The following is a 16,226-nucleotide window of genomic DNA, read 5'->3' as shown; positions in this document are numbered from 1 at the left end:
TTAGCGTCGGGGTATTAGTAAAGTCAAATGTGAAGGAGGTAGAAACACTTGGTATTGAAGTAGCCGTATGTCAGAAGTTCATAACCTATTATTGCTTCTTTAGGCCTCCCTTAACCATTCCTGTTTCTACATTGCAATTTATTAATTTGGGAACATTGTGTGTCTGCATTGACAAGGCCAGCCATGTGCACACAAAGTCTCACTTCAACAGGCAGGGTTAAAGGCCAAATACTTTAAAAAACGTAATGAGAGACATATTCTGACAAGTAGAAGACAACATGTGTTGTATAAGAATGTTACTTATGATGGATCACAGTTTATGTGAGTAACCTATGGAACAGTAAAACAGAAATACCACAGCTCTAGCATTATTTAAACTCCTAATGGCTGCTGCAGTCTGAGTTATCTGTACTAACTCACTAGTAGACATATACAAAATGGAGAGGCCTGCAGCTTACCATACAGCTCAGTTATTGAAGTATTATGATAAGCCCACGGATTGCATTTCAAGCAGAATACACAGAAAATGCATCAACAGTGACCTTGTTTAAGGTACATCTATTGCCAAGACTTGTCAAAAGAGTGTCCCTAGTCTTACTGTTTTTCGCTCCAATTGAGGATATTAATCGCCGAAAAGGTGTGTGCATATATTGTGTTTCAATAAGAGTTTGAATGAGCTAAAAAAGTTTGCACCTCTTTATTTAGCGTTCTGACCACTTGAGTTGTAGTTCGGGATTGCAATAATTGAAAGTGAAAAACAGCTCCTAAGGCACTTTTATGTAAAAACTCATACTGGAATCATGCTTGAAACATACTGTAGCCATTAATGTTTCAGTACACTTTTCAAGGCTTAGAAAAACCCTTTGCTTGAAGCAGTAATATCTTGGCACATTCAAATGTTTTCAGCAACAATTAAAGGACTGATTGGCACAAATGTTGTCTCAAGGACTTTTTCAAGGCCTCTCTGATCTCCTTGTTCCGCAGAGAATACACTATGGGGTTGAACAATGGTGTTCCAACAGTGTATAGCAGTGAAACGGCTTTGTTCAGGTTGAATGCCTGACTTGCTGATGGTACCATGTAGACAAGGATGAGGATGCCAAAGTAAGCTATGACAATGGTGAGGTGCGAGCTGCAGGTGGAGAAGGCTCTTTGTTTCCCTTTCGTTGATGGGATCTTCAGGATGGTTGAGATAATGTAAACATATGAGATAATGACCAACAGGAATGGTGTTGAAAGTACAACAAAGGAGAAGAGGAACACCTCCAACTCTACCTGGGTTGTATCTGAGCAAGCATCTTTGATAAGGGGTGCCAAATCACAAAAGAAGTGGTCCACCTCATTCTGATCAGGGAACTGTAGCATACACAAGAAAATACTATTGATGACTGAAATTATTAAACCAATCACCCATGTGCTGGTAGCTAGCTGAACACAAAGTTGCTTGTCCATTAGAGTGGAGTAGTGTAAAGGTTGGCAGATAGCCACATATCTGTCATAGGCCATCACTGTAAGGAGGAAACACTCAGATCCTGTAAACCAACAAAAAAGACTGAATTGAATGATGCATCCATGACGAGCAATCCAAATACCTTCTCCCACTTGTGCACCCAGCAGGGTCGGATAGATGGACGTTGTGTACCAAAGCTCCAGGGATGACAAATTTGCCAAAAAGAAGTACATGGGTGAGTGAAGCCGCATGTCCGTTGATATTGTGACCAGGATCAAGACATTCCCAACTACTGTCAACATGTAAATGTTGAGGAAGAACAGGAAGATCAGGGGATTCAGCACAGGAAGTGTCTGAAATCCCAATATCAGGAATACTGGCATTCCCGTGCTGTTTTCTGGACATCCTGCATGTTTCATCCTAGTTATCTAGGTGAAAGAATGAAATATATATTGCACTGATGATAACAGATTGTTCACAATCAGAAAGAGAGGAATGCTTATGTATCTTAAATCAACTATATAAATTGTTCTGATATCATGAGTATATTCCACTAGACTTTTGCCTATGAGTCTGCAATGTGACTGTCATACTAAATTCATAGTGATGGACTGAAAGTGACAAGCTTTACTAGTTCAATGATCAATCAATATTGGTTTGCTGCTAATATTTTTCCTTCAAATTTCCTTATTTGCTGTTTTTACGTCTGTGCACACAGCTAACCAGTACTAAAGTGCTTGTGCTCTCCCCTTAAAAATTGGTAGAATTGGCCTACACCAAATTGGTACATTTAGTTCACTTGTAGGTCCCTAGTAATGAGATACTTACTACATTTACCCAGGGCATGTACATTAAAAGTGGCTATTGGGTCTTTAGCACTGAGGCTGCCACCCACTTAAGTAGCCTTTTAAAACATGTAATTGTGGCCTGCATGTGCAATTTTAAACTGCCATTTTAAAACAGCAAAATAAACCTTTCACCAGGCCTAAACCTTCCATTTTTTACACATAGAAGTCACCCCTAGAGTAGACCCTAATTAGCGCCTCGGGCAGGGTGCATAGTAATTAAAAACCTGGACATGTACTTTTAAGGTTCACATGTTTTGGTAGTAAAAAACTCTTACAGTTTGGTGCCTGCAGTCTGTTCCTAGGGGAAATGACTAGGTATGAGTGGCATGGGACTGTGTATAATTCTCGTAGCCAGCTACACAATTAGGTGTGCCTGATGGGGCTATCCAAGGCATGATGGGTGACAGAGCTGTGCACTGCCCCACTTGCACTTCAATAGGCTGTGTCCTGCTCCCACACAAAGGACTTCACACTAGCCTATTGTGCCTACAGACAGACTTTCCCAGGGTGGGGAGGCATACGTCTTGAAAAGAAAACCTCTAGAAATGTCTCGCACTTCAAGTTGGCACCAGGTATGAAAAGGGAACTCTCAGACCCACTCTCCATATCACTTCTGGACCTATGGAAGACTTAGATGAAGGACTCCTCTATTGCCCTGCTGCTTTACTGCAAGAGGGACTGCTCTGCTGCAATGCTTCTTTGCTTCATGAGTAAGTAACACTGGACCTACACCTTGAACCCAGGACCACCAGAGTGACTCCAAGTGCTAGTTGGTTTATGTCCCAATCAGAACCTTAGGGACAGAAAAGGTGCCGACCATCCTGAACCTTGCACCCGCTGTGAATCCTACCCTTCTGTAGGTACCTTCCCAGTTCTAGACCCTTGGAAGTGGAGATAAAGGTCGGAACCAACGCAAAGTGACATGAATGAATGAATGAATGAATGAATAAATGAATGATATTTATTGTTTGGTTACTAAAAACCATTACATAAAACCAAAATACAAAACTCTCAGCATTACAAAATCAAAATACAGTTTATCTAATTGCTCCATAGGTCCCGGAAATTCCAAATGAAAGGGTTCATGGGCCCACAGGCAGCTCTATGACCCGACTGGTAGAAATCATTAGCATTGCCCGAGCTTGAAAAATAATTTTTCCGAAAGCCGCCATGTGCTTTAACCTAGACAAAGTATAAAGATAGCTAAGGCCCTCCTTTGCAGTACGTGATCCAGATTGTCTTAGTAATGGCCTAAGATAGAGACTCCGGGCCAGACGCAGGGCCGGGCAGCAGAAGAGGAGGTGGAACAGAGACTCCCGTTTATACATGCAAAGCCTGCATTCCCGGACTCCTGAGCTTGCCTGACTTCCTGGATATAGTTCATTTAAGTGCAATGGGGGAAGTCTGTACGCCAAGATCTTGTGAAGGGCCGAGCGGCCCACTGCCTGCGTGAAGTGGAGTTTAGCGATGTGCAAAATGTGCGGAAGACACAGGGTCTCATGCAAGCCTTTTCTTCCAAGCGCCTCCAGATCCAGTTCCCGTGACCTCGCACGCACTTGTTTTTTAATTGCGTTTTTGATGGCAGAATATTTGACGTGTTCAGGATTCCATGAATCCGTAGCGAGATTGAGCTGGTCCTTAGCCGCTTCGAAGGTGACCGACCAGGGGTTCCCTGGCTCGCTAAAGATACCTTTCAAAACTGCCTTTAGTGTGTTCCCCTGTGCCGCCATTGTTAAAAAGTAATACTTGCTTAGGGCGGCCAGCTCTTCTAGATTTTGCTGATTAAGTGAGAACTCCAGGCGGACGAGGGTGTTTCTGGTGCATCTTGGAAGATGGAAAAGTTTCTTATATGCTCTGCAGTGAATTTTTTCTAATTCATTGCTTAGTTTGCCCGGAAATGCCTGTAGAGCATAATTGAGTGCCGGCATGAGCTTAGCTTTAAGTGCTCTGTTGATGGCCGTGGTAGACGGGCTGTATGAAGAGGCTTGCAGCTTGCAAATGGCGTAGGTGATGGATTTGCCTTTAGCCTGAATTGTCTTAAGATGGCCACTTGCACGTCCGGATTCCTGGAAGCAAATGCCCAAGTAGGTGTACCGCTGCATGCTTTCCAGGAGGAGGTTGCCTAACCTCCATTTTAAAGATTTCTTCCTTGGGTAATGACCAAAGATCATTACTTTAGACTTGGTTGGGTTTGCTACAAGCCTGTTACTGTCATTATATGCAGCGAGTGCCGTCAACGCCTTTTGTAGCCCCATTCTCGTGTGGTCCAAAAGGACCAAGTCATCAGCATACTGCATAAAGTGGATTTTAAATCCACCGATCTTTGGAGTTGCAAGGGCGGCCCCAGTCAAGGTTTCTCCATGTCTGCTGTATATAGGTTAAATAATAACAGGGCTAACACACACCCTTGTTTAAGGCATCTGTCTGTGTTGATCTTAACGGATGCGTGGTCCCTCGAAAGTTTGATTCGCACCCATGTTTTTTGATAGAGGGATTGTATCGCTCTTAACAAAACCGGATTGATGTTCCATTGGACCAACTTGTGCCACAGAATTGCGCGGTCTACCCCATCAAACGCCGCTGAATAGTCGATAAAGCAGGCGAAGAGGGGGAGGCTTTTGCTTGACCGTGCATGATGTGCCAGGAAAGAAAGAGCAATGATGTTGTCAACCGTGGCAGACCCAGGTCTGAATCCGGTTTGGCAGAACGGAAGGATGCCTTCGGCGCTGGACCAGTCTGCGAGGTCCCTCAAGATGGCGCTAGCATACGCTTTACCCTCAATATCCAAATAGGCGATCATCCGGTATTTGAATTTAAAAACACTTATAAAGCGCACTTTTACCTGACGGTTTCATGGCGGTAGTTGGACGGTTCAGATTTTGGGCCTTTTTTATGGATAGGCTGTAGAAGCGAGCCTCTCCATGAATCTGGTACGTCCCCCAGGAGCCAGCATTCAGAATACAGGTAGGTCAGATTTTTGGACCAAAAATCGATGTTTGCCTTGAATAAGTGCCCGGGAAGGCCATTGGGCCCTGGAGCGGCGTTTTGTCTGATGTTTTTTATGATGTTAACGACAAGCGATTTTCCAGGTGGAGCCATCTTCCCGGCGAACAGATCTAAGTTGTCTCCAGCAGTGGATGCTTCATTTTGCAAGTGGGCCGGACCAGCGTTAGTGTAAAGTGCTCTTACATGCGCGACCCAGATCGAGGCTTCAAGGGAGTTTTCTCTGTGGTTTGGGAGGCGGCCCAAGTTACATATAAACTTCCAAAACTCCTGTGATTTTTCCGGTCTGAGCAAATCAAAAATTATTAGCCATTGTGCATCGCAATGTGCATGTTTTGCTGCCCAAACCTTTTTTGCATGACTTTTTTTAAGTTCTTGTAAACGTTTCTTGTTTAGGGCAGTCCCAATTTTGCGGGCAAGTTTGTATTGCTTATTTAATTTTTTTGCGCTTATTTTGATTTCAGTATTATGACCATATGTGGGTAAAGGGCGCCTTTGTGATGTACTTTTCACACTCCCGCGAAGAATCCCCGCCAGAGTCTCTGTAGTGGAGTTCCAGAGTTCTATGGCGCCCTTTTTTTGTTCGCTCGGTGGCCAGCCTGTCCACTGCTTAACCCAGCTGTTAAATCCAGTAATTGCGGTCTGTTCCCATTTAATCCTTCTAGGCAGCCTTATGAGTTCTTCTCCATCGGCTTCTCCGATGGGTTGAAGCTTATGGTGATGATCCGCTATGAGGTTCAAAATGACGATTAGGGCAGCATGATCGCTATCACTGCATGAATGCACTAAAAAATTTGACATTAGAAGTTGGAGTTTGCCACTTAAGATTATATAGTCGACCGTAGTTTGGTTTTTAAATGTAGGGCCGACAGTCAGCCCGGGGCTATTCTTTAGGAGGACTGAGTGTGTTGTCTCCAATTTGTAGGATTTTAGTAGGGCATTCAGGGCGTTAGTGGCCCCAGCCTGGAGCCTACGTGTGGTTGAAAGCCCGATGTTGTGAGTGTTAAAATCACCAAGAATGATGCATTCGAGGCCCGCGAATTGCGGCAGTAAACGCTCGATGTGGCGTATCAACGTAGCGGTGTTAGATATGAGCCCTTGAGCGTTCTGATAAAGATTAATTAATAATAGTGAAAAATTACTGTTAGTTAGGCTGCAGCCTTTCAAAATGCCTGCCTGAATGGTGTCCGGCAGGTTGGATATTTCCGCGAATTCCAGATTGAGTGCGTGTTTTATATAGATGCATATCCCTCCAGAGGGTCTACCGAAAATGTTGGACTTTTTTGCAGGTTTTCCATACTCAGCGTATCCTCTCAAAGAGAGGGGATGGATTTGCCAAGTTTCTTGTGTGCAAATTATGTCTGCTTCCTCCATAAATGACACCGCAGATTGCTTGAGAAGCAACCTCCTGAGCCCAGCGACGTTCCAAGACATGATTTTCAATCTCGTCGGAGACCATTCCTTCCCTGGGGGCTTTAAATGCGTATTTGTTGCGTCTCGATAGGTGTAACCCCAGGGTTTAAAACAAGGACCATTAGGACTTGGAATTTAAAGCAAGCGGCAGCCAGGACCAGTCTTTATTCGCGGTTCCCAATGTAGCGCATGTGCGTGTGCCCTGGGTTGAATTCGTGGTTATCTTTATGGGGGTTCTGATGAATTGGCCAGTATTTGTGCCACCTTTTGACCCCTAGAGGGTAGGAGGCATTTTTGGCGCGTGGGAGAAGGGCGCATGCGAGCGTGGTGGTTCTCCAACCGGTTGTACCATGTTTCCCCTCTGGGGGTTTGCAAACTGTGTTTTTAATATGAGGGGATATTTTTGTAAGCCCTTGGGTTTTATCTTGATTCCCCAGCTTTCCAGTATCTTGTGCTGGCTTTCCAAGGCCTCTGCCATGGCCGAGTTCGTGAAGGTTAACTCCGTCGTTTCATTTTTCTCTTCCGCATCTGGTGGTAGGAAGGTGATGGTTTCAATGTCAGTAGTTTTTATTCCCTCCAACCCTGGGATGTTTGCACAAAGAGTCAGAAGATTGCTGCGATTGTGAACGTCCCACCTCCCCTGAAAGACGTATTCTGGATACAGCCTGATTTCCCGGTCCTGGGGTAGGGCATTATTTATATAACCAACGGGGCCCGCGGCCTGACCGCATGATTGTGATACTACTGGTATGCCAGATGATAGGGCGATTGCCGGCCCTTTTGGCCCCATGTCTCGTTGAGGGGCCACCATGAGTGGAAAGCTAGGAAGACTGTTGTTAAGCGAGATGTTTTCGATATCCTTGGTATCTAAGACGGCCCGTGGCCTTTGAATCGCGACATGCGTCGTCAACGTTGATGGGGCAGCGACCAAAAGATGTTTTAATCCGGCGTCATGTTCATTAGATCAAGTTTGGGTTGCTTCCACGGCTTTTTTACCTTGCAGGTCGTTGACTATGCATGTAGGTAGAGCTGGTGGGACTGGCCGGGGCACCACCGGGGGGGGCAACCGGCCCAGTGTTTGTTACTGCATCAGACAGGTAAAGAGCTTCGTGCTTTCGTTCTGAGCTTTCTGGTGTAATGAGAGTAGCATCTGATTGAATAATTTCCGTTATGTCTGTATGGCCTTGCGTCTGATTGCCTGTACGTAGCCATTCCCGTATGGATTTGTTCTTGTTCGCCTTATTCAGTTTTTTATTTTTTTCTTATTTTTTCTCGATAGATTCTTTTGAGAGTCTAAGCTAGTCGATATAGGTATCTTCTCCCAATCATGAGTATTTGTTACGGTCGATAAGACCTCTGCGGAATTTGCATCCGTCGCCACTGGGAGTCCCGCCCTGTCAGATTTGTTTTCATTATTTTCTTTACAAGTTTCTGTTCTGTCCGGTGATGAGATTTTTTTTGTGCCTTCTTTTTTAGACGGGTCGGGCGTTGGTGCCTTTATGTTTGAGACCTTGTTCTTACCCGCTTCTATTTTGAGATCCTCAATTAGTGTGGTCATAACATGCGGGAGTTTTTAAATTTTTCAAAATAGGATCGCAACTACATGGTTCAGGCTTAAAATTCGTGCTATCCTGTACTCTGCGGATCAAGGAATTCAAATGATCCAATTTAGCATCGACCCCTGATATTAGATTAGCCACTGTTTGTAATATGTTTATCTGGGCATCGAGCTTATCGGCATGCATAATTGCGGCTCCAGTCATAGAAATGAGGGTCTCATTGATCAATGTTAGATGGTCTACAAACGCTGGGGGGCTATCCCCCCTGCTGCGTCTAGAAGATGATGACTGAGGCATTTTTTCTTGATCCGGGGGACTCCAGCTCAACAAGATCGGAGACTGGATGAGCCGAGCCGATGGCTCTGTAGTTGCTCCTCCTTTTTTAGGACTTTTTCTGTTGCCAGACACATCAAGAGTGTATTCTCTCTTTACAGATACGCTGCAGCGTGGGCTGTTACCACCTTCAGTCGTTGGGGCCCCATTTTGGGAGGAATTGGATTGATGATTTTCTAAAGCATAAGGGGGCGGGGTTGTTGTTCTGTTGAGGTCAGGCCTCTATGCCACCCTGTCAGCTGGCCCTGGCTTGGGTGGATCATCCCCCCGGGACGTGGTTATTATAGATGAAAGTGGTGGCCCTGGAGCATGCACCGCAGTAGTGCTCAAGCTCTGGCTCTGTCCTTCCTCGGGAGTATGTGTAGGCGATATACAGCTCTGGGGCCTAGCAGGTGCTGCAGAACTTACTAACAAAGGGCGCAAGAAAGTTCTTATGTCTTTATTTCCTAAGGACCCAGGGGTGGCTACCTGGGCGAGGGGTTAGGTAAGCTCGGGTGTGACACTTCCCCTCTTCCCCTATATGCGGCTGTACATTGTTCAATGACACTGACCATGCTGGGGACGCCGTCAGTGAGGTTAGGAGCGTAGGAGTGGCTCCTGTAGCTCCAGAAGAATCCAAGAGTGCACCCTCCAAGGGTACTGGCCCAGGGTAGAGTTCCCCCGCTCCCGGGGGTAAAAGAGTTTTGCCTTCCTTCTTCTGGCAGAGCGGTGGGGGCGCGGCTTTGCCTGGGTATGGGCCTGCAGTAAGGTCGAATTTCTAGTCCTCATAGTTTCTCCTTTCTCCTTTCTCCTACTGGGTTCCTATTAAAGTTACTGCAGCGTTGCGTTGTACACTCTGAACTGGTCGAAGTGAAAATACACTCTGAGCTGGTCGGAGTGAAAGAGAGTGAAAATAAGGGCGGTGTTCCCACACCCCCTAGAGAGGGACCCAAAGTTAGTCCTACTCTCTGTTTTTCCTCAGATCTGTTGACCTCCTGCGCTCTGGTTCACTTGGGGTCCTTTGCTCAATGAGTACGTAGCCAGATGGGCAAACTGGGCAGTGTCGGTGGTGGCGTTGTTATCACAGCGCTCAAGCTCCACACAGCGCTCACGCCTGCCTACCGCACGCTGGAACTTTTGGCCCCCTGATGCTAGGGTCCACAATGTAGCAGCACCCATCCCACCCTTACTAGCAGGCGTTGTTATCACAGCGCTGAGACAGCGCTCACACCTGCCAGTAGCCCCCCTACAGCACCGTAGGCCTCGCGCCTTAGTCTTTTGCGCCTGGTTGTATATATATGGGGGTTACGGGGGATATACGGGAGGTTTTGCGTTTTTTTTTAAGTGTTTTAAGTGTTTAAAAGTTTTTATGTGCCGGAATGGTGGCTGATCCTGATCCTGAGACTGACACGTGCTTGCACGGCGCTTGCAGGTTACAGGTACACGGACTGTTACACGGACAGCTGCTCTCGCCCTCCGCCAGCACCTGTGCCTACCCCGCTCACCCGCTCTCCCACCGTGTTATCTAGTCGCCGTCCAGCAACCGCTGTGACCAGCCGCCCTCAAGCTATCAGACAGCCAGCAAACAGCCAGCAGACGGGCAAGCAGATGGGAGCGGACGGAGAAGGTGATAGCGGCTGTTCTCGGGCACCTCGACCTCGTCCTCCCTGTGCTGCGTGTTTTCTTAGGCTCCTGGAAGCTAGTTTCTCGGCGTTCGATGCCGGTGCCGGTGCAATTACAATCTGCAGAGACGAAGGACGGCGACTTCCACCGTGACCTCCTCGCTGCCGTGAAAAATGGTGATCTGGCGTTCTGAGACGGCTCACAGGCTCCCTCCAGTGTCTACTTTGGGCAATGACCTTCTGCAATGCAGTACTTTGCTGAGATTTACATGTGACAGGAAGCAACACAAACCCAAGCAAAGCTTTGATACACAGATGGCTGGCTATTGCTTGGGTAGGCTTTCACCCCGTCCCCTCAACAAACAACCCATTTTCTTACAGGGGCCACCAAAAGTGTGATTTCTCAGATTAATTCCCATAGGGAACTTTGCTTTTTGATCCAGAAAAATGTGACTGAAGGGAATTACATGACATTTGGCAAAGGTTAGAGCGTAGCTCATAGGTGGTTTTTTTTGTGATTTGGTGTAAATCTGTTTTGTCATTTTAAAGCAATTAGCATTTAAAGAGAAGCTTAGGTTGGGCATGAAGGGGCTAACAATGTAGGTATACCTGGATCATTGGTGCCAGATATGCTCTAATCGACCAATATAAAGGGGCAGCTATTACAAGACTCAGGGCCATGATCAATGCGTCCTCAATCAATCAATCAATCAATCAACAGTATTTGTATAGTGCGCTACTCACCCAGTAGGGTCTCAAGGCGCTGGGGGGAGGGGTTTGAAAAGCCAGGTCTTGAGTTGTTTCCTGAAGGAGAGGTGGTCCTGGGTCAGCCGTAGGTGGATGGGGAGGGAGTTCCATGTCTTGGCCGCCAGGTAGGAGAAGGATCTTTCTCCCGCAGTGGCTCTGTGAATGCGTGGTACAGTGGGCGAGGGCGAGGCTGGTCGATGGTAGCTGGTGGGTGGGTGTGTAGAAAGTGAGGCGGTTGTTGAGGTACTTCGGGCCCATGTCGTGGAGAGTCTTGTGTGCGTGGGTGAGGAGTCTGAACTTGATCCTCTTGTTGACGGGGAGCCAGTGCAAGTCTCTCAGGTGGGAAGAGATGTGGCTGCGGCGAGGGATGTCCAGGATGAGTCGTGCAGAGGCGTTCTGTATGCGCTGGAGTCTTTTCTGTAGTTTGGCAGTGGTTCCCGCGTAGAGGGTGTTCCCGTAGTCCAGAAGCCTGGGTGACTGTCTTCCTGGTTTCGGTGGGGATCCATCGGAAGATCTTATGGAGCATGCGCAAGGTGTTGAAGCACGATGAAGATACGGCGTTGACTTGTCTAGTCATCGAGAGGGAGGAGTCCAGGATGAAGCCCAGGTTTCGTGCGTGGTCCGTTGGCTTGGGGATGGTGCCCAGGGCAGGGGGCCACCAGGAGTCGTCCCAGGCGGAGGGCGATGATCCCAGGATGAGGACTTCCGTCTTGTCTGAGTTCAGTTTCAGGCGGCTGTACTTCATCCACTCAGCGACGTCTTTCATCCCTTTGTGTAGGCTGACTCTGGCGGTGGCAGGGTCGTTGGTGAGGGAGAGGATCAGCTGGGTGTCGTCGGCATAGGAGATGATGTTGAGGTTGTGTTGGTGTGCGATGGCTGCGAGGGGGCTCATGTAGACATTGAAGAGGGTGGGGCTGAGTGAAGATCCTTGTGGTACGCCGCAGATGACTTCGTTGGCCTCGGATCTGAACGGGGGGAGGCGGACTCTCTGGGTTCTTCCGGCGAGGAACGAGATAATCCACTCCAGTGCCTTCTCTTGGATTCCGATGTTGCTGAGGCGCTGTACTAGGGTGCGGTGGCAGACAGTGTCGAATGCTGCAGAGAGGTCCAGGAGGATGAGGGCCGCTGTTTCCCCGTTGTCGAGCAGGGATCTGATGTCGTCGGTGGCTGCGATGAGGGCGGTCTCGGTGCTGTGGTTGGCTCGGAAGCCGGACTGCGAAGGGTCGAGGAAACCGTTTGTCTCGAGGAAGGCGGCGAGCTGTTTGTTGACGTTCTACTCGATGACTTTGGCAGGAAAAGGGAGGAGCGAGATGGGGCGGAAGTTCTTGAGGTCGGTGGGGTCCGCTGTTGGTTTTTTCAGGAGGGCGCTGAGCTCGGTGTGCTTCCTGCTCTCCGGGAAGGTGGCGGTGTTGAAGGAGATGTTGATGATGTCCCAGAGTTGGGGTGCGATGACGGAGTCGGCCTTGTTGAAGACGTGGTGGGGGCAGGGGTCGGTTTGTGATCCGGAGTGGATGGTGTTCATCGTGCGGGTGGTGTCTTCGGTGCTGAACGGGATCCAGTTGCAGAGTGTGGTTGTGGGGGGCGTTGGTTCGGCGGTTGGGTGCGTGGTCTGTGCGCCGAAGCTGGTGTGTACGTCGGCGATCTTGCGGTGGAAGAAGGTGGCGAGTGAGTCTCAGAGGTCTTGCGAGGGTGTAATGTCGTTGTTTCCGGGGCTGGGGTTGGAGAACTCTTTGACGATGCTGAAGAGTTCCTTGCTGTTGTGGGTGTTGTGGTCCAGTCGTTCTGGTGGTGCGGATCAGCTGGTGGTGTTTGCCGGTAGCGTTCTTGAGGGCAGTCATGTTTTCTGTGGTTTGGTCGTGGCGCCAGGCTTTTTCAAGGGTGCGGCAGTTTTTCTTGGATGTTTTGAGTTCGTCGGTGAACCAGGAGGCTTTATTGCTGCCGGGTCTGCTGGGGGGTTCTTCAGTGGTGCGAGGTCGTCGGTGCAGTTGGTGATCCACTGCGTGAAGGTGCGGGCTGCTTCGTTGGGGTCCGTTGCGCTGGCGGGAGGGTTCTGGCTGAGGGAGGTGGTGAGCTGGTCGGCGGTGATCTTGCTCCAGCTCCTGCGAGGAACCTGTTGCGGGTGGTGGTGGGTCGTGGTTCTTCTGAAGCTGAAGTGGACGCAGCTGTGATCTGTCCAATGAAGTCCGGTGGAGTGGCTGAAGGAGATGTGCTTGCTGGAGGAGAAGACAGGGTCAAGCGTGTGGCCGGCGTAGTGGGTGGGGGTGTTCACCAGTTGCTTGAGTCTGAGGTTGGCGAGGTTATCCAGTAGGGCGGCGGTGTTGCAGTCCTTGTTGTTCTCCAGGTGGAAGTTGAGGTCCCCTAGGAGGATGTAGTGGAGGGGAGGGCGTGCGGGCTGATGAAGTCTGCGATGTCTTCGCTGAATTGTGTGCGTGGTCCTGGGGGTCTGTAGATGAGGGTGCCTCTGAGGGTGGTCTTGGGGTCGGTGTGTATCTGGAAGTGGAGGTGCTCGGCGGCGGTGAAGGTGTCATCGGAGTTGGTCGTGATGCGGATGGTGTTCCTGTGGACGATGGCGATGCCTCCTCTGGTCTGGTTGACGCGGTCCTTCCGGGTGATCTTGTATCCGTCCGGGATGGCGGTGGCGATGTCGGGCGCTGAGGAGGCGTTCATCCAGGTTTCCATGAGGAAGGCGACGTCTGGTGGATGTTGTGTTGAGCAGGTTCCAGAGTTCGACGGCGTGTCTGTGGACGGAGCGGGTGTTGAGCAGGGTGCACTTGAGGTGGTTGTTGCTGGTGTCTGGTCTTTTGGGAGCGGTGCAGGTTCGGAGGCAGGTGAACTTGCAGGCTTGGCAGGTGAACGGTACGTGGGTGCGTTTCGGGGTGGCTTGGTAGCAGGCGAGGTTCTGGTCAGGTTTGAGTGCGTTTGAGGGTGGCAGCGTCGTAGGTCCGTCGTGTGGGCTGGCATTGTCGGGGGCCAGGGGTCCTGGCGCTGGGCGCGGGCCAGGCGCGGACGGGCGCAGACGGGCTTGCCTTTGGCGCGCCTTCGGCGCACAATCGGCGCGCCCGCTGCGCGTACGCGCGGGCTCCATTTAAGGCGAAGTGGGAGGGAGGAGCAGCTGGGAGGCGGAAGTGGGGCGACCAATGGGTAACAGAAAGGAAAAAGGGGCGGGGCCGCGAGGGGGCAGCGGCGGGAAGCGGGGAGCGGAGGGGGGGTCACACCAGGGGTAGTCACAAAGCAAAGTGCGGCAAAACCTACTTACAGAAGAAAAACCCTTAAAACAGTAAATACAGTGCAACAAAAAACGAGGGCACAGAAGGCAAAGGCGGGAGAAAGAACGAGCAGCAGCGAGGGGGCACCGCCGAGGTCAGGGACGGACCTGTGGTGCTGGGGCAAAGACACGCCTGCAGGTAGTGGGCCGTGCGGCGTGGGGGTGTCCTGGGGACAGGTCACCCTGGGAATTATTCAAATAAAAAGGGGGAAGGCGAGCACACCATGACACACAGGGGCATGTGGTGGGAATATAATGAATTGCCACAACATATAAACATGATGTGTCATGTCTTAACAGCATTCCAGGGCATGGTCAATATCAAAATGCAATGTTGTAAAAGACAGTATCTTAGGGGGACATTTGCCAAATCGGAGGGGAGAGGCGAGGAGGCCCCCACTGCAGCCGCCACCGCCAGGAGTCACACATTTGTTGCTACAGCGCCGCCGCCCCGGGACTACATCTCCCGGCAGCCTCAGCGGCGGCGCTGCCTTCTGACATCGGGACAGAGCCAGGAGGCGCCTTAAAGCAGCGCTCCGCTCGGCGGAGCGCGGGGACATTTGCCAAATTGGAGGGGGGAGGCAAGGAGGCCCCCACTGCAGCCGCCACCGCCAGGAGTCACACATTTGTTGCTACAGCGCCGCCGCCCCGGGACTACATCTCCCGGCAGCCTCAGCGGCGGCGCTGCCTTCTGACATCGGGACAGTGCCAGGAGGCGCCTTAAAGCAGCGCTCCGCTTCGCGGGACGCCGGGCAAAGCCCGGGCAAAAGGCGGGCCCTCTGTGGGCCTCAGAGGACCCAAGGAGGACAGGACGGGCCACCCCACTTGACTCTACCACAGGAGGAGGTATTGTGATGCTTCAATTTTATAGACTATATTGACTATTCTGTCGTTTCCGTCATTAACATAGACACTATGTCCATTTGTGAAGAGCTCAACACCCTGTGTGGCACAAAGTATGCACCTGATGTTATAACCACCCCTACTGTGGGCACTAACTGTGTTACTTCTAATGGCTTCCCACGGGACTTAACATCATCTGTATTTAAAGACCAAAAACAAGTAAACGCTTCACCCCTGGATCCCAAAATTAGAGGGAAGCACGACAGCGAAATTGACACTGGGAACTATGCAAGTACACAAAATCTGTGCAACAGCCCAACATTATCTCCCTCTAAATTAATAACATCAACGCAGGTCACGGCCGCGACCAAACTAGATGACCCTGTCTTGTCTCCCCAAATGACTTTACTAACTCAAATTGAGCAACTCTTGTTAGCTGTCATCTCACCCTTGGTCTTAAAAATCAACGACTTGGGGGACAGGCTGATTAGCATCGAGGAAGTAATCAAAAAGTATCCTCCTCCAAATAATAAAATGGATATATCCGCCTGCCCAAACCCTCCCACCTTCCCTGAAAACAATAAGTCTAGTATTTGTAAAAATGGTGACACTCAATTACAGCCTCCCTGTATACCTACCCCAATACGCCACAAAGTAACTTCAAAACCCGCGTCACTAATTCATACAGTGGTTAGACCAGCTCCGGCAAGAATGCCATGTATCAACTTACCTCCAGAAGCCGCCCCATACGTATCTGTCCTCTCTGGGGTCCCTGCCCTCAGCCAGGGAACACACGAATCACAGCAGGACCTGCTAAATAAGGTCATTTTCTGGTTACAAAAAAAATAGACCTTTGCCACCTGAGCTGGATGGTGGCATTTTGAATGTCAGGAGGGTGGGGTGGTTAGGCTCACTGCCCAAGGACATCGCTGGGGACCTGGTGCTTATTAAATTTAAAAACTGGAATATCGTCCCCTTTTTACGATTTCGCCCCCCCAAAGAGAAACATGGCACTATTCGAATTTGGGATTTGCATGATTTTTACCCGAGCCCCCGACATATTCAGTTACACCAATAGTCAATTAACCTTTTAGACCTAACGGTTTTCAACTTTGGTCCAAAAATTGTATTTTTTAAACCCCACCACTAAGAGGCCACTTACTA

General features: G+C 49.5%; 1 protein-coding gene across 1 annotated transcript; it reads right to left on the bottom strand.

The window, feature by feature from the left end:
• Positions 1–912: 912 nt before the first annotated feature.
• Positions 913–1,869, bottom strand: LOC144760378 (olfactory receptor 11L1-like). Its single transcript, XM_078646528.1, has one exon. The coding sequence runs from the start codon at positions 1,867–1,869 to the stop codon at positions 913–915; it is 957 nt and encodes a 318-aa protein (XP_078502654.1).
• Between the last annotated feature and the right edge of the window lie 14,357 nt (positions 1,870–16,226).

The sequence above is a fragment of the Lissotriton helveticus genome, chromosome 1_1, assembly GCF_964261635.1.
Source record: "Lissotriton helveticus chromosome 1_1, aLisHel1.1, whole genome shotgun sequence".
Lineage (NCBI taxonomy): Eukaryota > Metazoa > Chordata > Amphibia > Caudata > Salamandridae > Lissotriton > Lissotriton helveticus.
Note: the sequence above shows the minus strand (reverse complement) of the source record. Positions and strands in the feature narration are given on the sequence as shown.